This window comes from Lonchura striata, chromosome 8, assembly GCF_050655825.1.
Source record: "Lonchura striata isolate lonStrDom1 chromosome 8, ASM5065582v1, whole genome shotgun sequence".
Lineage (NCBI taxonomy): Eukaryota > Metazoa > Chordata > Aves > Passeriformes > Estrildidae > Lonchura > Lonchura striata.
Window position 1 is genome coordinate 9,846,724 of NC_140710.1, and position 26,751 is coordinate 9,873,474.

Consider the following 26,751-nt stretch of genomic DNA (forward strand, 5'->3'; position numbering starts at 1 on the left):
AGGTGTTTTAGGAGTGGATGCAGGTTGTTTTAGAAGGCTGAGACCACACAGTGGCTGGTGGTTTCACGTGTGTCTCTGGAGCAGAGGGGAATGATGAGATACATCTCTTGCCTGCCTCTGCTCTGACTTGATGTGGTCTCCCCAAATGAATCAAAGCTTTTGCTTTGAAGGCAGAGGAGGGGGAAGGGACTGTCTTTGTTCTACTTTTTGGAGAGCGCTGGAAATCCTTCAGACCAGAAGACTACACCCTTCATTACCCTCTGGGTTATTTGCCCCATATTGGAAGTATGACTCTTAAGTATTTGATTATTTATACAGTTAATGTTTAACAGAGTTGGAGTATTAGAATTAAACAGGGGACGAGCTTCCAACTTTACATGGTTAAGGGCTAATAAAACTTCTCTGATCCAGTGTTTTTCTTTCACCAAAGGGGATTTTTTTCATTAGCTTTGGAGTGTTAAAAAGAGATCTCCTGTATTTGAGGCAGATTGATCTGTTGGCTCCAGACAAAGAGAATGTGCAAAGGTGTCAGTTTAACTATCCAGTTGACACAGATACAGGAAGCCAAAAATTTCAAAGTGAGTTTAATTGGTATCTTCAGTGGTGGTAGCTGGATCTGGCATCTGCCTTGGATACTGGGTGATATCTGTAGACCACCCTGGGTGTGGAGGAGTTGGGTGAACAGTGACAGGTGGAGAGTAGCAGGAGTCTGGACTGCCCTACACTGGCATTGTCACTTGTGCCAGTCCCCACCACGCTGTTTCATCTGTCTACTTGCTGCAGGACAGCTTGGAGATGTCAACTGGTGACTCTTCAGTAATCACATCTCCCAGGGGTGTTGAACTGGAATAGCATTTCCCAGGCATTTGACTCGAGGATTGCAAAGGTGTAACCAGAACAGTCCCATGACTGCTGTGGTCCAAGGGTCAGTAGGAGAAGAGAAGTACAGTTGGGATTGGCTGAACTTCACAGTCTGTAGTGATCATAGGGGATTTGGTTATCATTTTGTTTTAGTTTAGTTTACTCATACACTGGGTCTGGGGTGTCTCACCCCACCACATTTCATATCCATTGTCTCTTGGTGGCACAGAGCTCTCAAAAGCTGTGATTCTTAGAGTAGTGTGGTTGGAAATGATAAGGATGCTAATGTGAAGTTTCACATCTTCATTAAGTGGGAGGCTGAGGAATAAGGGCTCATGGCATCCTAGAGGTACCAAGACTACGACTGCCCCAGGGGCATCCTCAGCGCTGTTGCTCTGCATTGATCACTTAAAAATCAAGTTGGTTTTTAGCAAACCACCAGGACTGAAGGCAACCATGACTGCAGACCTTCCATTTGTAATTTAGATGTCCTGATTACCTGCTGTGAGTTTTCTTTCCCTTTTATCTCCCGTATACTTCTGTCTGCACAAATACTGGATATACTGTGGACATAATTTCCTTTGGACTGGTGTTGTGATGCAGTTGATAACTTGTACTGGTCTGGAAACAGCCATTTTTAATTCTTCCCTTGTGACTGGAGAAACAAGGGGGGATGTATGAAAGCAAGGCTGTTGGAGCGGCTGTTGCATGGGTGGAAAATCCACAGATGATGTTTTGCCTTTGAAAATGTACATTGTGAGCATGAAGGGAACTCTGCTCCTCATCATCCTTCCAACCATTCCTTCTCACCATAGATGACGTAGGAAACTATACTGATGAGTTTTGTTCTTCCAGTTCTACCCATGAGCATCACCTGCTTGTTGACTGAATGGAGTGAGACTGTTTTCAGCTCTCCTGGGAAGTGTTGGTCTCTTCATCCATGCTGAGTTCATCTCTAGGTTTAACAGAGCAGTTCCTCTAAACAAGGAGCTGAATTGATTGTCAAAGATTGCACCTCCTCTGCAAGAAGTCAAGGTCATGATCTGTGAGAGAAGCCTGTAGACAGATGCACTCATCACTCAGATGCATGTAGCTTTTATTTTAAAATGTCTATTTTTATTTGCATTTCACCTGCTAGACCCAAAATTTGGTGCTTCCTCCCCTCAAAAATGACTGAGCCTTCAACATAACATAGAAATCAGTGGGGTTTCTGTCCTGCACAGAGTGGAAACTGGTTCCTGGGGGAAATAGCAAGTGGAAAGTGTAATCTAGCATAGAAGTATTTATTTTTTAAAGACAAGTGGCAACCCCCTGCCCCTCTGCTGCCTTGTGTGCTCCTGGTCTGTTTCAGACTTTAATAAATTTCTTGTTTATCTTGAGGAATCAAATTAATAAGTAATGGTAGTTGCTCTTCAGAGAGGGAGGCTGCTGAGGGTTGGAATCATTTTAATTTGGCGTGTGTGTTGTTGAAGGAGTGTTTGCTGTTGAGGTGAGTGCATCAGTGTCAGAGCCTGTAAAGTTTGACCATTCCCTGTGCACACAAGTGGTGGGTGTAAAGTTTTGCAAGTAGGTCTCTGAGCAAGGACTCAGGGGGAATTAAATTGGTCTTGCTGGGAACTTTGAGGCTGTCTTCTCCTTTAGGTCTGGGTAAATCTGAAACCCAGCACAACTGGACAGACACATCTTCCCTGTGTATCACTGGGCAGTCCTAGTATTGCTCCTCCAGGTGAGCATCATCATTTGATGTGTGGTGCCAGTCAGGTTTCAGCCCCCTGTAGATGCCAGAAACCCACAGCTGCTTCTGTCTGAGGTGATGCTGTTTTTTGTTTGGAGGTGTCCTTGGCTCGAGTGTCATGCATACCCCTTCTGTGGATTGTGGAGATGATGGTGGAGTCTGGCTGTGCATCAGGCTGATGTTAACTTCTCTGAGCAACTCAAGTTACTCAGTAGCCATAAGCCATGACAAAAGCAGTTGTATTTGCTTAAAACATTACAAGCTTTGGAAAGCAAACTGAGTTTAATTTCTGTACCCTAGTTGTTTCAAGATCATGTTTGCATCTTCTCTAAATGCCTGTGATAACCAGGCTTCTCACGTGTCTCCACAGAGTGGGGCTTTTCCAATGCAGATGGTTTGATAGTGGCATTTCAGTGGTGTGTGCTGCAGGTTGGCATCCTGGCAGGAATTTTTAAGGGCCCAGCAGAGGTTGAGGTGGCACCTCCTGAAGGAGAAAATGGCCTGTGTGTTACCTCCTGTTTGTTCCTCACCTGCAAAACCTGAGTGTGAGGTACTTGTCGGTGCAGCAAACTATGGGAGTTGCTAAGCAGCTGTGGAAGTGGGGTTAGCAGCATCCAGCATCAGGGCAGCATGGAATCCACCTGCACAGATACATTTGCAGGTGTCATCTTAGTGAGAGCATCGTCATCCCTGACCACTGTCATTAGAGCAATTTATTTTGCACGGAAGCACCATATTTAGTCAGTGGCTGTGGTTCCTGGAAAGCCCAAACACAAGAGTTTACCCACAGCCTTGCAGTTATTACAGGTTGAGCCCTAGGAGGATGTCTGGGGATAAGGCAGGGCTGGAGGTTTCCTTCCTGGAGAGACAGCAGTGGAGCATGGGCTCCTTGCATACGTGTTCACTACTTCCCAGCCACTGTTCCTGGCCCTTGATTTGCTGCCAGACACTTCTGTCTTGGTTTCCCAGACAGGGGGCGGGGGACTCTGCTCCTAATCAGCATGGGGCAGGAAAAATAGCAGGGTGTAGCTGCTCAAGTGCACTCTGCCATCTGACCAGAAGAGAGACCACTCCAAGCCAGGACATGTTGACCACAGTGTGGGACTTTCTCCTCCTTTTCTGGGTGTGCCTATGGATCTGCTTTCAAGGGTCGGGAAGATTTCCCCACAATGTTTTCCCATCTCTTAAATGGAAGTACTGTGTAATACATGGGTTATGTGATTATTAGGGCGACTCCTAAAACTGTTTGCTGAGATTGTGGGTAAAACCACCTTCTCTCAAATTACTGGCTTCCCTTTTCAAAGGGAAGAGAGGAGTCGGTTCCTAGTTTCTCATCTGGTTTTGCTTTTTTACTTTATTTCTATCCCATTATGGTGAGCTTACTGCATTTTTGGTTGCTTCCAGTTTCAAATTTTGATGAATGTGCTGATAACCCTTTGGTACATACCGTGTCTGCTCCCAGGGAGCTGTGCCTGGCTTGTACCATGGGGGCTAACCAGGAGCTTCAGGAGGCTGCAGAGGGGAATTTCACCCACAGATAGTTATCTGAGATACTGCAACCCTTACCCTCTCCCTTTCCCTTTCGCTCTTTGTAAGAGCATTTAATTACTGAAATAGATCTATGTTTATAGGAGCTGGAGACCCTCTGTCCAATGCCAAAAGGGCCTCGTGTCACATAATGGAAAAAAACAACCACTAAATGTTTCACATCACACTTTTCCTTGTTCCCTTCGATCCTTTGTATTTAGTATTAACTTCACAATATAGGTTTCCTTTTGTTTTAATTGTATTGAATTCTAGGGAGAAGGAAAGGATTGTTCCTTTGTTTTTCTTTCTACTGTGGCCCCAGCCATCCTGATGACAGATCTTGTCATTACATGGTGTCATTTTAGATGTTTGCACTGCATCAAAAGCAAACGGAGGAGCCTGCAGTCTAGGCTGTGGGTTGAATAACAATGTTTTTCCAGGGGAAAAAAAAAAAAATCTGTGAAGTTTTTAATGAGAAACATGAGTTTCGCAGAGGCAGCCTGTACACTGCTCCCGACTCAGCAAGAGTGATGGCTCCTATTTCCCTGGGTATCAGCTTTTGTGGCCCTTTGTGTTTCTGAAGGCTGTGAAGCTGTGGAGTCATCTTGGACCTGAAAAGCAGGAGGGCTTGTGTTTTCCTGTGCATGGTGGATCTTCCGGGACAGCTTTCCAGGTGCATTCTCCTTGCTAAAGCAGAGGTTGGTGATGAGTGGCTTGGGAGATGCTGGGGACAGTGTGTGTCCAGAAGGAGAAAGGGTAGTACTGAGGGGATTAAAATCACTGCACAGGAATCTGCTTTTCCTGAAATGCCTGCATGCTAAAGGTGGTGAAAATTGCTGATGCAGGAGAGCAGAGCATCTTTGTCAGGCATCTGTCTCCCAACCACATTCCTTTCAATCGAGGAGGGCTGCTGGGGAAGTCTCTGCTCTGCAGACCTCCTGCTGCCTTCCTGACTTCTCAGAAAGGTCATGTGAAGACTAATGTGATCAAAAGGGTTTTTAATGTGTTATTTAAAGCGTGTTGACTCTTCTGCAGAGGGTTTTGGTCCTGCAGAATCAGGAAATTTGACTGCTTGTCATCCATGACCCAGAACTTCTCTGCGGGGTCTCACCAGAGAGGACATACTGGCAACTGAGGACTTTTATGTGGTTGCCTCACTTGGGTTGGTCTTATCCCTCTTTGATTTTCCTTACAGTGCATGAACACACTGCTTTGCTGTTGCCCTCTGCAGTGTGTTGAGGTTTGTGCGTGGTGGTGTTTGTACCAGGGAGCCGTTTGTGAGTGTTGTGGAAATGGTTGTGCCCAGGAAATGGCAATGAGTCTGGCTGCTCAGGCACAGCTTCTGGGCTCCACGGAGCTGACTCTGAGTACTGTTGGATGTGATAATTTGGTGGAAGTGGAGAATACCCAAAAATGCCCTGGTCCATGTGGAAGAGGCACAAAACATCCACCAGCAGGTTGAGTTGGGCTTGGAAACTGCCACAGCACTTGCAGATGCTCTGCCAGGGCTCTCCACTGTCCGAGTTGGTGTTTCTCAAATACCCTCAACACACTTCACTTGCATGATGGATAAAAGGTGTGCCATCCTCCTGATGTTACAACTTGTTATGCTAAGTCCTCCAGCCTCTTGCTGGATGGTTCCTCTTGCTTTGCAACTTTCAGACTGAAAGAAAGCTGGAAAAAAAAAATTATTTTCACACGAAATCAAGGTCTGTGCCTTTCCTTCACCTCAGTTTTTGCTGGATGTTGAAATACAGCAGTCAATCTTCCCAAACTTGACACCACCTCTCACCTCCTCTTCTGGGATAGCTCTTGTCAAGGCTTTCACCATGGGATGGTGACCAGCCCAGCCACTGGTGTGCCAGCAGGTATTTGGATTACTCCTTGTCCTGGAATTGAGGTCCCTTTCTTCAGGAATATGCTTACAGAGTTTCCAAAAATTATTCTGGAATAAAATGTCAACAGAGGAGGCTGATCTGGAATAGCAATTGCTGAATAATTTATTCTGCAATGAGCAGATAATTTCCCTATATGGAGCAGCCCAAATAAGCTCCAAAATTTAAGCTTTATTGGTTTGGGGGCCAGAGCAGGGAGGAAATGACTAAGTTTTTGTGAAGTTACTGAAGTGAGCTAAGCTGTTTAAGTATAATAATATTTCCACAATATAAAGTGTGTGTCTGTGGTCTCCTTAGTGAGATTATACACACACACACACACACACACACACATATATATATATATATATATATACACAAGCAAAAAAAAAAGGTGGGTTTATTCTAAATAAGGGCTGTAAAAGTCAGCAGGAGAGGGGAGTCATTCTGGTGCCTTCTCCTGGGGTCTGCTCAGCTCCTGAATGGGGAGTTGAGAGCAGAAATGGCAAAATGGTGTCACCTCAGAGTTTTTTCCACTTTGGGGAGGCAGTTTTAATGTAAAGCCATTTTCCGTGCTTATAGTGAGGTTCTCGGAAGGAAGTTAATTGACCTTTTCAACAAATTTGTTACTGAGACCATTACCAGAAATGCTGTTGAAATGCTTTGTAAATACAGAGCTCATTTAACAACACTGCGAGTGACTTAGAAAGTCAGACTTTATGCTCTCTTAAAAATGAAAGAGCTATTCTTAGTGGAAAAAGTGTCTTTTTGGGGAAGAATTTGGAGCAGACTTTGGTATTGAATCTAGGCTGCCTCATTCCCTCAGAAGGCGTCTGAGGGCCAGGAAAATCATAACTAATAACTTCCCTATAAATTGTAGAGCTGCTATTTTAAGGTCTGGTGTCTCAGGGAGGATCAGGGTGGTGTCCTGCTTCCCTCCATTCCTGTGTGATGCCCTGGTTTGATTCTGGTCCTTGTTAAGCTAGTCGTGCCCTATGCAAAACCAAAACGTGGGAAGAAAACAAGTCAGGAGCTTCTCAGGCTTGCTTTTACTTTTGTTTTTCGATATTGGTAAATTGAATTTGTGTTTTGAAGATGATCCACTCCTGAGGCAGCTTTAAATGGTAAAATATGCATTGAATGCAATTTATCTTTGCATATTTGGAGACAAAATCCAAAGCTGCTCCCCAGCCTCAGGCTAAGTCCTGGAAAATTGGCCAATTCAGGAGGGAGGTTATGTCTCAGAAAAGCAGGTCAGCAAGGTGTACAGATACCTCAAGAGAAGAGGATGTCCGTGGCTCTGGATCAACAAGCAGGAAGGAGCCCTTGAGCCAGGAGCAACAGGTTAAGGGCTCTGGCATAGGAGGCACTTTGCTTTAAGGGTTGGGATTATGTTTTTGTGGCGCTAAGAGCTCTGTGAATCACCACATAAAAAAGGCGATGAAGGGAAGAGCACTGCTCTGTTTGCTTTTGACTGTGATGAAGTTCAGTGATCCCATCATGGTGATGCTTGCATGAAGGGATAAGAGGCAGTTCCTAATTAGAACCCTTTTATGTGCTAGAAGCCAGCTTCTCAGCTGTTGGAAATCTGGGTGGCTCCATTGAAGTCAGGAGATGACCCCATCTGAGTCTGTTGTGTGAGTTTTGGCATCTCCCATCAGTTTCCTTGAGGCAGCTGAGGTGGTGACAGCACAGGGCTGGGTTTGCTTTGTGGCAGCTCCAACTGATGGCACGCATGAGCCCGGAAGCTGCTGCAAAAGTGGATTTCCTCCCTCTGGATATTTTCTTTCATGCTTGAAAACAACCCTGCATCTGTTGAGCAAACACCTGAGTTGCAACAAGGAACCATGTTGCTCCTTGTTCAGCCACAGCCAGTTGTAAACACAGGGAGAAGAGGAGAGGATGGTTTGGGGATGGTCACAGAAATGCATTGCTTTTTCTCCCTTGACCATAAGGATGCTGCGTTCACTGCTTCTGCTTAAAAATGTACTGCACATCTTCATCATTCTCACATTTCTGAATTTTTAAAGAAAAATCTTTATATTCAAGATGCCTATAAGTTACCCTGTAGCAGTAAAGAGCAGAGACTTGACAGCATTTTGCTATTAGTTATTGCATGGACAGCACACATTAACCAAGTCATCCTCTCTTCAAGCTGTTTCTGTTGCTTCAGAACCATAATTTAGGTTGGTTGGATGTGGAATCAGAGGAATTTGGCTTGTAAGGCTACATCTTAACAGAGGAAATCAGTCCAAGCTTTAAAACTGGTTGTATTTTTTCTTTTTTGCCCAAACTGTATGTCTTCAGAGAGAGGGTTGCACATCTGGGTAGATTAAAAACCCATTTGTGGGGCAGGTGTTGGAACATTGTGGAAGGTGATGCTGGAAAGGATGGTCTTGGCTTTGAGGCTGGCAACAAAGGCTCAAAAAACCTGATTCTTAATAACTCAATGGACAACAAAGAGCACTCCAGGCTGGGGAGAAAATGGAGAACATTTTGTAATACTTTTGGGTACAATCACAGATTAGGACTGGTTGTCTGGAGCATGGCCTTGGGCCAGCCAAGCCCCTGAGCTGTGTAGGGGGAGGGGAAAAACCTCCATTTCAGGCTCCTAGATAAACAAACACCAGAAATCTCGTAAGGGTAATAATGGAAATCACTGAGAAATTGAGTTAATACAAGGGCATCTGTGTAAGTGAATGCTCAGGACAGGGAAACGGCTTTGTCCTTTAACTCTAGTAATGCTGGAGCAGATGGGAAGCGCGGTGTGCTTCACGCATTAGCTGGCTCGGATAAAGAGCAAGGCAGAGGCCGGTCCTCTTGGCTGATTAGAGGTTAACAGGGATAGAAACCAGCGGATTGACTCTTCATTTGCAGGAGGTGTTGTGGGATCAGAGCAGATGGCAGAGAGAGCGTCCCTCCAGCTTACTCAGCTGCTCAGAGGAGCTTACAGCTCCCTCCAGCACAAACAGCCCTATTCCATCTCCTCTGTTTACAGCTGCAGCTCTTGCTTCTTCCCTGGCATACCTGGAGAGGTGATAGAAGAGTATTTCTCCCAAACCTGTAGTAGTTGGTGCCTGAGGCCATAGGTATGTTTGGGGACTCTTGCAGACATGGTGCATACTCTCCAACTCATCCATATCCCTTTGTTTCGGCTCCTCCTGCAGCAGCTCAGCTGTGGGCATGGCTCCTTCCTGGGGTGATACTAATGGTCTTTGTTAGCTCTGTGAAAGTGGAGGTGCTTTTCCAGGACGATAATGACTGCGCAAGGACAAGAGCATAGTGGGGACGGGGTGGAGGGCTGCAGGGGGAAAACCTTTAGAAGCAGAAGCATGGCTGTGTTCTGCTGGGGTAGCATCCTCCTGGCCAGCCATCGCCTGCCTCCTTCATCCCTGCCAAAGTCTGTCTCAACAGCAGCACCTTTGCCTGCGGTCACAAAACAGAATAGCTTTGAGAGGAGGGAGGATGGCAACTCATTGCAGCTCTGCTCATTGACTCGCTGGAAGCCTGGATTCCCTATTTTGCAAGGGAGAAATGGCAATTGATTCAGCCTTACCCTCTTTCTTTCTGTCTGCCAGTGCTCTGAAAAGGCACATTTTATCTGTGTGTGACAACACCTGCCTAGGGTGCCTCTCATTGAGCTGCTGAATCAAAAGAGCAACAAGAAAAGTGGGTTTAATTGCACACATCTTCAGCAGAGTCTTTCTTGCACTGGCAGCACAAAAGGCCAGCCCTGTGCTGGTTGAATGGAGCCCGGGAGGGCTGGGGCACGCCGTACTCTCGTTACTATCGGAGGCAGATGATTCACTTTGCTGGAGCATTGTCATGTGCAAATGAGTTCATGAGCCCATCTCCTTTCCAACTGCAAGGTCAGGGACTGAGCAATTGTCAGCATCAGCCGGCTGGAGGAATTGATCTAGAAGCTGGAAAGCTTCAGGAGATTTTACTAACCTCCGCTTCCCACCGCCGAGTACACCGACACCTTCCTCCCGTGGGTGTTGTCTACATTACAAATATTGACCAATTTTAAGTTCATGTTTAGAAAGCTGCTGTTTCGAGGCATGGAAATGTGACTGAGAATGACTTATAAATAACACTTGGGTGCGGCAATTATTATTCATTGCTAGTTATGGCTTTCACACACTGGAAAAACAAATGGTTTTTCCACTAGGAGCTGGAGCTGCAGTCCGTTTAATCACTAAAGCGCTTGGAATCACTTTAGTTTAAAATAACTTTCCGCTGTGGTTTGGAAATTTAAAAAAAAAAACATATTTGGGTCATGTTAACCTAGTGTATACAACTCGCACCGAGAATTTCAGTTTACCTCGTCTATATCTGCTGAGCCCCATAAATATCTATCTATTCCTTCCTGTTTAGTTTCACAGAGCTCCTGCCTGCCTGAAGATAGAGCTCCCCAAACACAGATTTGGAGTGGGGTTGGTCTGGCTAGAGAATCCTGGGAGCTGAGCACGGAGTACAGGAGCATTGAGCAGCCAAGCTGCTGTCTGCCACAGCCACCCCTCTCTGGCTATGATGCAAGGGGATGTGGCTGGTGCCTTCAGGAAGCTGCGTGGATGGACTTTCCATCACGTGGCTCCTAACAGAGGCTGCCCAAAATATCAGCCTCAGGTACTAGGAGGTTACTTGAGGTTTTGACAGCCAGGTGTGGTTGTGAGTTCTTTATGTACACTGTCCCACCAGCGGTCCATGCTCAGGGCATGGATGTGGGGCATGTTTCCCTCTACTGAGCCATTCCTTGCCCCACTTCAAGGTTTCCACCAGGACACAGAAAAGCCTGTGGAGGAGACAGAAGAACCACAGTGTCATGAAGAAATGTTCCCCACGTTACCTGTGAGTTACTGGCTGCCATCCTCTCACACAGCAGTGCCAGTGCAGCATCCTCAGGGTTAGGTCCTGCAGGTGGCTGCAGCTCTGTGGTGCTTTCCACCCCTGCAGGACTGTGCCAACGCTCCAGGAAAGGCAGGCGACTGCCACGCCTGGGAAGGAAGAGCTCATCTTTTCCGAATGGCACAACTTAGCAAATGACAACTGTGACTTTTGTCTGGGTTGTGGTGTGAAATCTGAGGGGTGGCTGTGAGCAGCAACTGCTGGAGGGAGCAGAGCTGAGCACTCGGGTTCCCAGCTAGCGTGGTAGGTGTGGAGGAGTCCTCCTCTCTCTTGCAGGTGTTGCTGCCACAGTTATGAGAAGGGAAGGGGCTGTGCCTGGGTTTTGCTTGCTTTTGGGGTTTAAATTTCCATCTGGGCATCTGCCTGTCTCCAGACTCCCGGTATTCCAATGTAACCAGCCTAAATGTTTGCTTTATCTTCAGTGATTTGCTGAAGGACACAAAGCAAGGGGTCTTTGCAGCTGGCCTCATGGGAGGTTGGAGCTGCAGGACAGGCTAGTGGTTTCTCCTGATGGTTGGCATGAGGATATCTGGGTTAAAGATGTCCCGTTGAAAAGATCTCTGCTCTTATGGAACTGGAAGAGTTTGCACAACTCCTTTTGGTCAAGTAGGTTTAGAAATCAAAGAATTCACCATCTTGGTTAAAGATGCTTCTGTTGAGGTGTTAATACTGTTGTCCTAATAGCAAAATCTCCTGCACTGGGATCCCTGCTAGAGGATCCTTGATCCTTTGTAGCTGTTTGAGAGCCCAGGATTTTTTATTTTCTTTTTTGTGGATCCATCCTCCTCCCAGCCTGCAGGGTTTATCAGCTCCAGAGAGGAGAGTGCTACCCAGCTGACAAGTTTGTAAGTCCCACTAGTATGGAATGCACCAACTGCTGGAAAACATTCTAGGATCTGTTTTAATTTAAATCAGAGGTGCAATGTCCTGTGGCAGTAAAACAAGGAAGGTTCTTGCTCCAGTGTTTTGTCCCCATTTGATAGGTTGGATGCTGGGATTAGAAAGAGATGAGCTCATCATGCCCTGTGTGCCCATGAACATTCATGGCACCTTTCTGTGCTTTTTCTGGGGCGGTTATGAACACTCAGCTCCTTTTACAACCTCAATCAAAGAGACATCCACTGGGAAACTTCTGTGGTAAAAGTAGGAGAGGGTGTTCTGGGGCAGGGAAAAGGTGATGTTATTCTTGGGACAAAGCTAGACTTTGGGGGGGCGTAATGAGTCTGTAGTTACAAAGATGGTATTTAATTATTTATTTTCCATGGTTTCCAAGCCTTGGCACTGTCACTTTGCTGGCAGCAAATCAAGCACCAAGTTAGCTTATGTTAAGAACAGAAGATGAAGTCCTAGATAAGCACTGGGGTATAGGATTGTTTTAAATTGAATGTACAGGGAGGAAGGAGTTTGCTCTCAATGCTATCCAGACCCCATACCAGTGATCAGGGCTGTGTTGCTCTCTACTGAAGTGCTGGTATCACAGCTCATTGGATGCTTCTTTCTTCTAGGATGTAAGAGGAACAGAGAAGAGGATACAGTGATAGCTGTATGTTTCCAGGGCTACTTACAGCTTTTTGGTGATAGCATCAGTGTTCTGTGTGGAGCAGAAGTGTGTGCTTCGATGGACGATGAAGTAACCACACCAAAACCTCCCTTTGAGCTCCCACTCTTCTCTGGGACTCTGGTACCCATCACTACTGAGCTCATGTGCTCAGCAGCCATGGGTGCTGGGGTGCAGACTTGGCTGCAATGTGGTAGCTGCAGTCTGACCTCACATTAATGTAAATAGTCACAGATAATGCCTCTGTTCCTGCCAGCTCATCGCTCCTCCACCCCCCATGTTTAATTTCTGATTCAAGTTTTGATAAATGTTTTGTAGAGTTCCTTGTTTATCCTACGGACCTGCTGTCACCACAGCTAAAATCTAAACCAACACTTGACTTGGGGCTTAAGTGCCAGATGAATTTGGCAGCTGTTGACATAATGAATGGTCCTGTTCGATGTGCAGACCAGGTCTGAATTGTGAAGACCAGCTCTTGGAGCAGACAGGAGAGCACAGCTTTAGGGATGCCTGAGAATATCCTGAGAAATACCTGGACAAATATTCTGTCTTTAGAGGCTGGGTCTGACCACAGTTGATATATTTTCAGACTTATACCTGTCTGAAACAGATAATTTGGTTAAATGAGTTCCTCCCGCCTTACATCAGTTAGCCCCAAGTGGGGTCTGGCCCACAGTCCTGTTAAAGTAAGCATTTCAAGGCAGTGTTTATGGCCAGTAATTTGTCCTAGAGTGTTTTATATGTGTGTGTGCAGGCATACATATGAGGATATACGTACATACCTGCTCACGAACGCGGTTTCCAGTCCCTTTAACTTGTTCAAAAAGTAAACTAGGGAGAAACTGGCAGTGAGTTGGAGCCGCCTGCCAAGCATTGCAAACCAGAGAAGTGGTAAAACATAAACACTTTGGAGTTTATCCTCTGGATTTATATAGTTTGGCTGCCAGGGGACGGATTTGTGTGGAGGGGGAGGCTCGTCAGCCCCTGGCCGTGCTGCTCCCGCGGCGCCGAGCCCAGCACCTCCACAGCCACACTGCTCCTGCTCCCGGAGCCTGCGAGCAGGGAGGGCAGGGAAGTGCAGTGTCCATCCCTTCTCTCCTGCTCTGCTGCCCACATGGGGTGGCTTTTGGGTGATGGCAGCAGAACAGGTCTGCTTTTCCCCCACCCCGGCACTAAAGTAAAAGCAGACCTCCTTGATGCTTAATCAGATTTGAATGTGGTTTTTGGCGTGGCTTTAAAGAGACTGGCAGTGAATAGCCGGTTTTGATGCCATTTATTAAAAACCTCTGGTAGAATTTGTCTCCGAAAGCCTTTGTAAGAGCTGGCAAATGCACAAGGGTTTGATGCAGTTAATGTATTTTAATCTTCACCCCCCACCCCTTCTCCTTTTCTGTCACTAATTGTAGGGCTCTCAGCTGTCTGCTGCCTCCTCCAAGGGGATGGCAGGCTCTGCAGGGACCTGTACATACACAGGCTTAATAAGGTTGCAGTGGCACAGAGGAAAATGAGCATCCTCTTCAGGGAGGATGACTAGGATGGGCAGTGTGAGGTGCCAGGTCCCACACCGTGTTCTGGCATGGGGACACTGGATTGCCCTGGCCATGTTAATTAACCTCCTGGTGCAGCCTCACTCTCTTGGAGGAACACAGCAGATGAGTGTGAGAAACAAAGATACCCCTTTTCCAGGTGGCTAAGCAAGTGCATAGTGTTGGTGATGAACCCATTCAGCAGCTGGATTGTGAGGACTCCCTGAGGCTCCCGTTCAAAGTGAGGTTGATAGGCATCCATCAGTCAGTCTTATCTCACTGACTTAGCCCCTCACTTGCTTGGTACATCCACATTTATTTGGACTCATGGAACTTTCTGAGCCCATTTCATGTTCCTCACCTGTGTTTGGTACTTCTAGGGGCTTTTTTCACACTTCATTCCTGAAGGCACTGCACCCCCTTTCTGCATGGTGGGAACTGCCAGGAGTGCCATAACATTGGTGTGAATGATTTGTGGAACTCAGGGAACAGTTTTCCCCCAGCTGTGGTTTGGACTGTGCATAGCTCCTGTCCCTGCTCTTTGTTTCCACTGTGTGGAAGAGCTCAGAGTTGTGACCATGCCCTGCAGCACTCTACCTGGTTGAGAGACCAAAGTTGGAATTGTTTTGCATTTAGTTTGTGGGTTTTTTTGTCTGCCTCATCAAAGAAAAGCAAACGTGGTCTTTTTCTACCAGCCCTCGCTCATGTGAGTTGCAAATTCAGCGAGAAGGAGGCGTGGATGGAAATGACTCCCAGGAGAGAAACAGTCTGAGATACTTAAACAAATGGGAACCGAGCAGCTTCGCTCTTCCCCTGAGGGTTTGGCTGTTAAATAAACTCGCCGATGAGTCTGGCTCTGTGTGTGTGTTGGTGCAGAAGTGTGTTTGTATACACAGGCTGGGTGTTGCTGGGTGTAAGCCACGGGGATGGGCTGTACTGGATGCTGCACTCCTCGGTATATGAGAGACACACAAGCAAGCAGTCTTGGCTTTCCTTTCTCCCAGGGCTGGCATGGGTGGTTGTGGTCAGAGGGAAGCTAACCTGACCTTTCCCTCTTCTGCTTTCCCTCTCCAGGGTTCCACCTCAGTGGAACAGTAACGGAGCCAGCGACTGCGACAGAACCAGAGATGACCTACAAGGTGGCCATCAGCTTCGACCGCTGCAAAATCACCTCAGTGACGTGTGGCTGTGGGAACAAGGACATTTTTTACTGCGCTCACGTCGTGGCGCTTTCACTGTACAGGATCCGCAAGCCAGACCAGGTCAAACTCCGTCTTCCCATCTCAGAGACCCTTTTCCAGATGAACAGGGACCAGCTCCAGAAGTTTGTTCAGTATTTGATCACAGCACACCACACCGAGGTGCTGCCCACTGCCCAAAAGTTGGCTGATGAGATCCTGTCATCCAACTCTGAGATCAACCAAGTGCACGGTAATTCCTCCCTCCTCACTGTGTGACCCTGACTCTGTGTTTGAGGCTGGGGTGGTGGTTTTGGTGCCCATGGTGGTGTCCCTCATTTTACATTTGTCTTTTGCTGCACAGGAAGCTGGCAGTGTCACACTGATGTTAATGTATGTATTGGGACCACATGGCTGGGGTGTCCCCAGCTTGTCCTCTCCTTTATGTGTTTGTCTGTCAAACATGGGCTTCAACAGGCAGGAAGAGGCAGAGCTGACAGGCTGGTGGTGCACAAGGCACAGCTCAGAGTAGAATGGAGAAGCCAAGGGCATGGTGCTGGGACCCTGTAGAGTGGGAGTGCAGTGGGGATGTGGCTCCTCCAGCACATGGGGACACAGTGTTAGCCTGAGCCCTGCACTAAGTCAGATGTGGCTGAGCTGGTGGGAGATAAAGCTTTAATCTCCATGGGCATTAATTTTCCCATAATAAATGAGCGCTGCTGTTCTTACCTACAACACAAAGACAGTGGAGATGTGTCCTGGGGCTTTGTGTTTGGAAAATTCTTTTGACTTCCTCCCCTGGAAATCTGAGGGACAGTGCCCAGCCCAGCCCTGCTCCACTGGCCCAGGATGTGGCCCAGGCTCTTGAAGATCTCCCACGGTGTCTTTTCAAGGAGCCCAGGAGCTGAGGTTGCCCATGGTCTGCAGCAATGAGCTGCTCCCCACTGTGCCAGTCCCACCAGCTGTAGAGCAGAGATAATAAACACTTATCTGCCACGGAAGGGCGTTGCAGGGATTAACATGTGCCTGTTAAGTGTTCTGAAGATGAAAAGCCCCATATGCAGCCTAAAATACCATCTGAACTAGTTGAATCCACATGTAGAAAAGTAAGGCCAGAGGTTCACCATCACCATGAGGGTGATGGCAGCTCTGATCTTAGATGTGTTCATCTCACTCTTATCTGGGAGTTCCTGTTCCTACCTTGGGAGAAGCCTTTGTCTCCTCTGCTGGGTCACATCTGCCACATGGTTGTGGTCTAAGTAGCTGGCTTCAGTTTTTGGCATTGTAAAAGAATGAGAAGCTTGATGCTGCAAGGATCTGGTGAGAGCCATTCCCTCTCTGAACTGATCTATTGAAGCTGAGGCTGGGCAAGATCCCTTCTTGGCCGTTGTTTGAGGCTGCTTTCTCCTAAGCAGATTGAAGTAAAGCTTTTAAGGCTCTGAATATTTATTGTCCTCGAGTCAGCAAAAGGCTGGTGGTTGAGAGTCTTACAAAGATACAGATGTTGGCTCTGGTTCAATATCTGCTTCTTGTTTTTACAAGTGGTTTAAAAAAATAAAACAAAGCAAAAATTCTCACTCCCTTCAAACTTGGTGCAAATTTACACACTCCACTGTGCGATCTTAAACCAGCAGAGACATGGTCACCCCACAGAGGATGGCACCTATCTGACACCCCTGTGGCTGCCTGGCTGGTCACAAGTGAGTAAACACCTCTGGAAGCAGGAGAGCAGCCTTGTCTCACTGTGCGGGAGGATGCACATCAGCCTTCATATGATGACATGATCTTAAGGTGATCTGTAACTCATAAATGTTGCATCCTGTGAAAAGGAAGGCTCCAAACCCCTCACATTTGAGAGTGGTGCTGGCCAGGGCTTTGATTCTTGATCCTGGACAGTGTTGCAAGTTTTGCCCTCTTGGTTCTGCCAGGAGCACAGCCACAGTGCAACCAACTACACTGCAGATCTGCTTGACCCCAGGGTGAGGAAGGGCTGCAGCCATGGGGATCTGTTTGTGGGAGAGGAATTCTGGAGTCTCCAGGTGAAGTGGATCCAGATTTGTCCATCTTGCCCTTCCCAACTGTGGATCATGCATTTGTAGTGGATCACTGATCCTGGGATTTGTATTTCTTCAAGCTGTGCTCTCCATAGAGCTTTTTGTGCATTTCTTGACCATGTGCATTTCAGAATCTTGGGGTCACACTGCAGACTTGGGGTTGGGGCCAAGGTGTCTTTTGGCAGGCCAGCCTCTGCAACCTAAACAGTAGCCCACTTTGTGCATAGGACACCTGAAGTTATTACACCCTGAAGCAAGAATGTTCTTTCTGGAAATCTGTCTTTTTTCCCTGCCCCTCCTTCTTTTGAGGATAGGTCTGTTAAGCTTCGTATCAGCATCAGGTCTTCCTCACCTGCCTCTGGTCACCCAAAGGACTCCTCTTTCCCTTGTTGATATGGTGAGTTTGTAGGATTGAGAAACTGTTTTTGCACCAGGCTGGCTGCAGAATGCCCCTTGTGCAAGGGGGTTGTCTGGTTTTGTAAAATAAGGCTTTCATGGATGCTCCTTCTCCTCCTGCAGAGCCTGAATGGCAGAGAGAATTACTGGCCATTGTCTGGCACACTCAGCTCCGGGCACTGGAGCTTTGTTCCTTGCAGGAGTCTGTAGCCGCGGGCTGTGCACCGCGTGCCGATCTTCCCGGCTGTCTTCCTAGAAGGAAATGCAAACTATCCAGTAATGATGGAGTCTTGGAGCGCAGCCAAGGCGCTTGCGTGTTCCCGAAGGATTCAGTCCAAGCTGAGCCTAGGTGTGCCTGCCGCTCTGCTCCCCACTTGACCTCTGCCTGCTGAAGTGGGTCACGTTTCTGCTCCTGTGCCTTGGCTGCGAAGGGCAGCGTGTGCCAGCGAGAGCATCTCCGTGTCTGGCACCTCCGCGCTTGGCGTCTGGAGTGGCAGCTGGAGGGAGGAGACCAGGGTAGGTTTCAATGCTCCTCCCCAAGGGGACAAAGCCAGCAATGTGGCTGCCTGGCACAGAGCAAGGCTGCAAGGATGTCACTGTGCCAGCAAAAGTGACTCGTGGCTGCTTGGTCTCTCCTGGTGGGTAGAATGCTGGGGGCAGCCAGATGCCGCAGCTGAAAAGCTTGGATCCAGCAGCTGGGACTCCAAGGGAGTGAGGATCATCTGGTGGTGGTCACCTTGGTGCCCTGGTCTCTCCACTCTTCTGAGAGCTTGAAGATGGGACAGTGCCTATGGGCCCAGATTTGGGGCTTAGAGATACTCCTCATGCATTGCTGATGAATTCTCCCCCTCTCATGCATAAGGAGCAGGAGATTTTGGCAGACCCCATGTTTGCAGCTCTGTAACTCGCCCAGCTTGAGCAGCATGTGGATATGGCAGAGGATGCTGCTGCCCTCAGTCCAGGAGCTGTGACTGGAGTGGTGGCCCACGGAAATGCCAGTGGATGACACTGTAGCTGTGGTGCTCAGCTGGTGCCATCAAAGGGCTTGAGAAGGGCACTTCTCAACCAGAAGTGAGAAAAGCCACAAAACCTCTGCTGTCAGAAGGTGCAGGGGCAATTCTGTCTGGGGACAATGTGAACAGCAAGGGGTCTCCATGGTCCTGCAGGGTCTTGGGAGTTTCCTTGGGGGAGAGGACCTTTGGAAAACCCTGAAAGGGAATGGTCCCTTAGGTTTTGGCATGGGAAAAGCAGATCTCCTTATGCAAGAGCCATAAGATGCCTGCTACCTCATCCATTCCCTTTTGTCATACATGCATTCTTGACCACCTTGAGCTTTCCTTCAACTCCTGGGCTAATACTGTCCCATCTTGTTCCTTGTGCATGGTAAGTTGGCTGCCAGGTCAGTGTGCAGGAAGTCCCTGCCTGTCCTGTCACATCAAGCTAAGGCTGATGTTTGAGGAATCCTCGGGCACTCTTTGACTTTCAGGTCATCTCGAGACAGCGTCTGGAGGGCAGCACCAGTAAATCTATTTGAAATTCTGCCTTTCCACAGGGAGGAGGAGAAGGTCACATCTTCAGGGCATCCATGTTCCTGTTTGCTGAGCTGTGGTGGATTTAAGGGAAAAAACACACCTGAGTGCTGGAGAGAAAGGCAGCTCTTCTCCTTGTCTTGCAGAGCAACTGGGGTTGCCAAATGACTCCAGAGCATGAGTGGTTCTTGCTAAGCAGCTTCCAAAGTTGGCTGCACCAGGTACTGGTACCAGTTGGACCACATTGCTCCTGTCCACCCTGCTGGGAGCCAGTCCTGGGAGCTGGATTCCCTTGCTCCGTTGCTGTCAGGTGTATGTGAATCTTCAGGGTGCCCTGGCAGCTCCCTCTGGTTTGCCTCCACTTGAAAACAAACCAGGAGTCTTGGCAGAGCTGGATTCCTTGCTTTGCTGCTATTTTTAATCCCTTGTTAGAGTTCATTTCCTTTCTAGTGCCTGGTTATTTTCTCTTCAAGGTTTTCTGCCGTTTGCTTATTTGTCCATGTCCTCCCCACCCCCCTCCCTGAGCTGATCCTTCACATCTGTTTTCTCTCTCGACTCCGGAGAGGAGCCTGGAGGCATTCAGCAGCACCACCATGTGCAGTCATGAGATGGCCCTTGTGAATGGCTACCACGACCTCCAGGCACCACTGACCCCAGGGCTGGCACGGCCAGGCCCCAAAACAATGATGGGTGCTGGGCATAGTCGGGGGAAATGACCATAAGGGATATGCTGGAGCAGCCATCCTTATCACTGGGTGGCTTTCAGCTTCACTTTATCAGCTCCAGGTACTGGTTAAAAATTATAATCATGCCTTTTTCTTTGTATTGCTAATCCTGCTTCAAGTCAGATGTTCTGGGAGTGTTTTCTGCACTTCTCAGCTGATGTATCTCCCCTTCTTGGGTTCAGGAGCTTGGGTTTGGGATGTGCCAGTGCTTTGGCATGACCCACAGGGTCCTCCTGCCTCCTCAGCCCTGGAAACCTGCAGCTTCTCAGTCCAGGAGCCCCTTTTGTTTTCTTCATGTTGGGCAGCTAATTTCTGAGTGAGGAGTTGAATTTTCCATGCCTGACTTCACTCTGTTTTCTAATTTGTAGATTTTTTCCAGTCCTTTTCCTTCAGTGGTTGTATTTGCCAAGTCTCACTTGGCTTTCAAATAGTTAAACCCCCGAGCTCCCAGTGAGGGGGGAGCCCAGCTCTGGGTGTGATGGATTGCATTTTTATCTCGTTTCTACAGCCAGTGTAAACGGGCTGGTGAAACACTCTTTCCACTCAAGATGTGCAATGGTGTTTCCTTAAATCTGAATCCGGCAGGACCAAGATCCAGCACATCTGAAACAGGGCTCTTTGGAGCACGAATGCTGCTATATGAGAAATGTGTTATGCAGGCGCCGGGCTGTTTTACATGCCGTTCCCAGCTCCTTTGGAGCTGAGACATGGAATCACTCATCAGCTGCGTCACGGCATGCCGCTGCCGAAGCCCCCACGGTGTGAACGCTGGCAAGGGGAAGTGGACAAATCCTGCCATTAATATTTAAACCCAGCACAAATCCCGTTGTTTGCTCTTAAATGTTTATCCAGCTCCCCAGCGTAATTGGGCAGCCCATTATCTGCTGGGTTGTGCTGCACGTGTGGGAATTTGCTATTACAGCCTCTCTCTGAATCTTTTATAGGAGAGAAAAATACATTTACAAGCGAATTTGGGCTTTATTTGGAGGCGCGGGAGGCGCGTTGCTAATTTGGCTGCGGCCCGAACCCCAACGTGCGAAGCGCTCAATGTGTTGCGTGGGAGGAGGAGGTTTTATTTAGCTGCACGCTCCCTTCCTTGCTGCTCGGGCTTTCCGTTGCTAACGCTACGTGTGAGCAGCAGGCACCGAGGGGTAGCCCCGGGAACCCCCAAAGAACAAACCCACTTCTTTCATTTTGCGACCCCCTTAATCCGTCACAGCGGCCACGGCCGTGGATGAGCTGAGCTTTGTGGGATGGGTCACCCCAGGTGACTGTGCCCTCCTGGTCACTGTAGACCACACAGGTGACCCTGTAGAGGCAGTCGAGGCTGCTCGGGGTGGCTGTGCTGGGAGTGGCGGGCAGGATGGTGAGGAGGAGGATATTAAGAGTGCAAGCGTCTGGGATACCTAGGATGGGGCAGGATAAGCGCTCATGGCAGACAGATTAGTCATCGGTTCCTGATAGGGGATAATCACCAGCTTGTCTGCTCTTTATCTGCGAGATAAGGATGAGGCTGGGGGAGGGAAGGAAAAGGCACAGAAAAGCTCAGAGGGCCGGCATGGACTGTCCCCAGCCCTGCTCCCTGGCTGTGATTGTCCCTCGTGGCTTATGGCAGGGCTCTGAGCTGACTCTGATGGTACACTGAGCAGGACTGGCCCCTTGCTGGGGGCTCAGGGTTTAACTGCTTCTCCACAGCTATGGCAGGGGAGTTGGGATCGGGATCAGGGCATATGTGGTAAAAGTCCTCATGCTCATTCAGGAACTGTGATTTCCTTTCTGCTGCTTCAGTTCTCATCCCAATTATGTGGTTGTGTCGACTATAAATTATTCTGCAGAGGGAGCAGCAGCATCCTGTCCCTTCAGCATGCCGAGAGCTTGCTGGAACTTCTCTCAGGCAGTGACTGTTAGCAGAAATTAAAGCAATTTTGTAAAGGACATTAAATACAAATAACTGTATCTTAGTGGGTCAGGAGTGTTCTCAGCCTGCTAGAGGAGCAGAACCCCTGAGGCTGATGTTGCCTTGCTTACAAGCCAGGAAGAGACACTTGCCCTGCTGAGCAGGTATCCTGGAGCACAGTTTTCATGAACTGTATTTGAGCTCCTGGTTCAGCAACACACAAGGCTGGGGTGTGCACAGCATCCCAGGCTGTCTTTGTAGGAAGTGATGTCTGCTCCCCAACCAGATCCCAGTTTTGGAAAAGGCATAATGAAGATTTAATTGGGACTGTGTCAGCTACAGCATGCCATGGCTCCTCATGCAGCACCTTGATCTTCCTGTGGTGACCTTCTCTTCCTCTCTTGAGAGGGAGATACGAGAAGCAGCTCAAAGTGGAGTGGAGCATCCTCCAGCTGCAGCAGTCCCTCTTTGGTACTGGTTTTCCCTAAGGAGGTTCTGTAGAGCAGGACCCAAAAGCAGACGGCTGAAAATCCAAGCTTTTGTTCCATTTTGTGCTCTTGGCTGCTTACTGAAGTTGTGCTACTGCCTGTCCTGTGCGCCCTGGAACCTGTGGCTGAGACGTAGGGTAGTGCTTGGGTGGGAAAATGGGAACAAAAGGGACAAGGCAAGGGAAATTTGGTCCAACTTGTTTAAATCATCTGTCGGTTTTCTTTCTTTCTTTTGTCCTCTGGAAGATGATATGCAGCCTGTGAATGCATATGTGTGTCTGCTAAAGACCCTGCTCTGGTCACAGTTTGCTCTTTGAAGGATTATCGATCCTTCGTTCTTTCCCATGGAGGGTCTCTCTCAGGCAGGTACATTGATGCCCAGGGACTTGTCTTCTGTCCTGAAGCAAGTGAGGGGCAGGACCAGGTGTTCAAGCCAGGGCTCTGGAGCCCAAGTGCAGTAGTACCTTTGCTAGACTGTTCCAGATATGGGGAAGGGCTTGCAGGAATTGGAGCTTTACTGATGCTTTAACAAACCGGTGATGTGGAGCAGGAGCAGGAGCATGCTGGGCAATCCCTGGAGCCACAGAGTGCTTCGGGCTCTGCAGCTGTGCTGCTTGCACTCCTGGGGCTTTGGAGGAAGGCAGGGCCCTGGTCTTCCTCAGCCTCATTTCACATGGGGTACAGAGGGTGAGGGGCCATGCAAGCATTAGCCCTGTGGTCAGGGTATCCCTCCTGATGGCTGCTGCCACTACTGTGTTAGGTCAGCACAGTGCTGCCAGTTGGGCTCACTGCCGAGGAATCAAGTCGGTTTTCTGTCACCTGAGCTGATTAAGTAAAGGTGGGTTCCTAATAAAACAGAGGTAGGTCCACTCCTTGCTAGTGGGACTGCTGACCCTGCTGCCATAAACATGGTTGTCTCTCTTCTTCCCCCCATCCTCTCAGGTGCTCCTGACCCCACTGCTGGGGCCAGCATCGATGATGAGAACTGCTGGCACTTGGATGAGGAGCAGGTCCGAGAGCAGGTGAAGCTGTTCCTATCTCAGGGAGGGTACTACGGCTCGGGGAAGCAGCTCAACTCCATGTTTGCCAAGGTGAGGAGCCGGCTGCTCTCTCCCATCTCTGCTCAGAGTGTCACGTAGCTGGCACTCGCTGGCTGCCCTGGCAGGGTGCCCATCACAGCTGGGAATCTCTGCTCCAGTGCCTTCTCGCCCTGTTGCAGAGCAGGCGGTTGTAATCCAGGCTCTGGGTTAGGCCTGGATTGTCTCACCTGCTGTCCTGGCAGGTCCTGTCCTCTCATGGGTGCTGTAATCCCTGTGCAAGAAGGGCATTCCCCCATCTCCCCTTCAGCACATAGGGGAAAAAGCCAACCCTGCAGAGCCTATCAAGACCATGGGAAAGTGATGCCATAACCCACAAATTTTACCAACCTATGGGCTTTTCTCTTTCTTTGCAGAAGGGCTTTGCTTTCATGTTCTTAATCTCAACCTCCTTCACAGCATGGCTGTGACTGCTACTCAACTGGGCTCCAGTCAGCCTCATCACAGCCATTGCATGAGGGTTATGATGTGTGACTCTACATTATACACACACACACATACATCTATATATGTATGTATTTACAGTCTAGGCTGAGGAAGCTGTGGGTTGCCAGCCAGGTGAACGCATCTTAAACACCTCCGAGGGACCATGGTTTGTCTCACCCAAGATTTTCTCTTTGTCCTTTCCAGGTCCGGGAGATGCTGCGCATGAGGGACTCCAACGGGGCCAGGATGCTGACGTTGATAACAGAACAGTTCATGGCTGATCCTCGGCTCTCCCTCTGGAGGCAGCAGGGGACAGGCATAACAGAGAAGTGCCGGCAGCTCTGGGATGAGCTGGGTAAGGGTCACTGCCTTGCTGAGAGGAGCAGAGTTACCTGGGCTGCTGGACCAATGCACATCATTTCAGAGGCCTATGGGGCTCTTTTTTGGGAGCAGAGACCCTGAGGCATACCCTGCTGGGTAGTCACTGTGAGACAGCTGGATCAGGCCCAAAAAACACACAGTTCAAAACCTTAGACATGCCCCTTTCCTGCAAAGGGATCAAGGATGACAGGTGTGCAGTGTGTTGCTGGTTTCATGCTTCCAGCAGGCTGGTGTTTGGTGAGCTGCCCCAAAGCCTTTGCAAGGGAGGATGGATGTAGCCTAGATGTGGAAGTTCTTTTTCTGGGGGAACCATGATCCAGAGTGGGAAAGGCAGGTTCTCAAGTCTCATCACATCTAACAGATTCTGCCTGCTGTGGTGCATGTTTCCAGGATGAGGGGGCAGGATGGGCAGCACAGAGCCTGGTTATGAGGGAAATGCAGTTCTGGGTAATTCTAGCTAAGCACCTTAGACACCAGCTCAGCTGGCTGACACTATAATATCCTTAGAATAAAACATTTAGATGACGTGGGCTTGGGAAGTAGGGGTTATGTGGTGAAGTTAACCATGCAGTTCTGGGTTCTCCTGGACATATGGGATCTTGGGTGAGTAGTTTCACTTCAGCCATGGTTTGATGAATGAGTATGAGCTCCTCTGCAGCCTGCTAGTAGGAGATACTGTGCCAAGGGCAAGGGCTGATGGGCTGGCACTAAAGGGATATGGTAGAGCTGAAAGAAGGATTGGGATGGTCTGGGATCTGGAACATCTGAAACTGCAGTTGGAAATCACAAACCCACCTACCAAGTGCCCAACAAATGCAAACAGAAATGAGGCTGGGAACCCTGGCCAAACTATGCAGACAAGATCTGGGCAGGGGTGGGATGTCTTGTTTCTGTATGAAATTTCCTGGATGGAAATAACCACACCAGCTCTGGAGAGCTCATCTGTGTTTGCTTGCCAAGAAGATATTTCCAGGATTTTGGGATGCTGCAGCTAGACAATTGGATATGCAAGGATCCTGGAGAGGTGGCCAAGTCCACCAAGCCAGAATTTCCACATGGAAGAAAGCAAGCACATTGGTAATATATGAATGGATGGGTGTGTGGGCAGGCCTGGACGCAGGAAGCAATTTGCTTAAAATTACATATTATTTGGCCAGATTTCCAAGCTGCTATCCAAGGCGAGAGCCCTCCCTCCCTTCCTGCACAGGCGAGGGGAGGGTGGTTGGATTTCAGTCCTGGCTTAACTGTACAAGGACCAGGTTGGTGCACGCAGGTTTGGTCGGCAGAATGGGAGGAGGTGGCAGCATGTCCCCGTTGGCAGATGGCAAAGTGGCTGGGGAATGTCAGGGCCCTACCAGAGCTGGATCAACACGACAGCAGGGGAAGTCTGGTATCAGCCAACACACGTCAGAGCAGCTCGCCTGGCATAGGCATGTCACACGTGAGGGTCTGGGCATCTCCATGCTGAAGAGAAGCTCCTGTAGAGGACATGGTGATGTTCGAAGAAGCAACTCCAGAATGGGCATGGACTGTACTCAAGGTTATTTCTCGCAAGCAAGGGTTATTCCTTCATTTTACGGAAGCCTTTTGCATTTGGCCTTGTGCAGTGTTTACTGTAGGAGCAGAGCATATCTCTGTAGGAGGTGTGGAGGCACAGAGAGACCAGAGCTGCTCTGAGTTGGGGGTGTTCACCAGTAACAAACATCAGGAATGCAGAGCAGTGTCCTAAACCATCCCTGGGCAGGTAACAGTAGTCAGGGCACATGGGGCAGTGGAAGCACCACATCCCACTGCCTGTGGGCTGTGCATGCCAAAACTGCCAGTATTACCATTACTGCTGAAGGGAGGGATCAGGGGCCTGTTGCCAGCTGCCACGGGAAGCCCTGGCACAGACCACAATCCTCCACCACTTAGAAGCAAAAAATGGCCTTTTGGAAATTATTTTGGGCATGCATTTAATAGTTAATCATTGATTTTAGCAAAGACTGCATCACAGACTTGTATGGGATTGGAAGAAGATCAGCCTTAAAGAAGATTGTGGATTTATGCTGGGGAAAATGTAAAGGATTTTGCAGGATTTCAGAGTTATAAAAAAAAAGAAAATGAAAATAAAAACGGGATCGTTTGCTTGTGCATGTGCTGCCAACTGAACCTCTACTGCCCCGTCTGCTGGGGAGCCAGAGGAAGGACGTGCTGGATGGAGAGCTCAGCAGCGTGGGAGTATTTGCCCTGGCGCATTAGTACTTACGATTAAAGCCTAATTACAAAAAATAGACGAAAAACCAGCTGAAGTGCAGCCTGACCTTAATCTGCCTGGAGACGGGTTTATTTATCTCAGCCACTTGTTTACAGTGGGGAATTTCAGCAGATTAAGCTGGGGATCGACCCTGTGGGAAACGGGAGAATTTCTTTGATGGTTGGGAAACTTGGGCGCGGGATTGGAGTGCCTGTCTCCTCTGGGGCCTGCAGCCAGGACCACTGGGCTGGGAAGGCTCTGACAACCCCTGTCCCTGCACCCAGCCCCGTCATCAAAAAGCATTTTTGTTTAGAGGCTTAGCTTAATCGTGATCTGCCGCTTTGTTCCCCGTTTA

At 48.7% G+C, this 26,751-nt stretch overlaps 1 protein-coding gene across 2 annotated transcripts in view; it reads left to right on the plus strand.

Moving 5' to 3' along the window:
- The window catches only part of ZSWIM5 (zinc finger SWIM-type containing 5), a 97,019-nt gene that overhangs the window by 51,798 nt on the left and 18,470 nt on the right, over positions 1 to 26,751 (plus strand). For both annotated transcript variants that reach the window (XM_077785369.2, XM_085586290.1), the window contains exons 2-4: positions 15,064 to 15,420; positions 23,199 to 23,347; positions 23,984 to 24,134. In XM_077785369.2, coding sequence (XP_077641495.1) covers positions 15,064 to 15,420; positions 23,199 to 23,347; positions 23,984 to 24,134 — 657 coding nt within the window. The remainder of the gene's footprint in view (positions 1 to 15,063; positions 15,421 to 23,198; positions 23,348 to 23,983; positions 24,135 to 26,751) is intronic.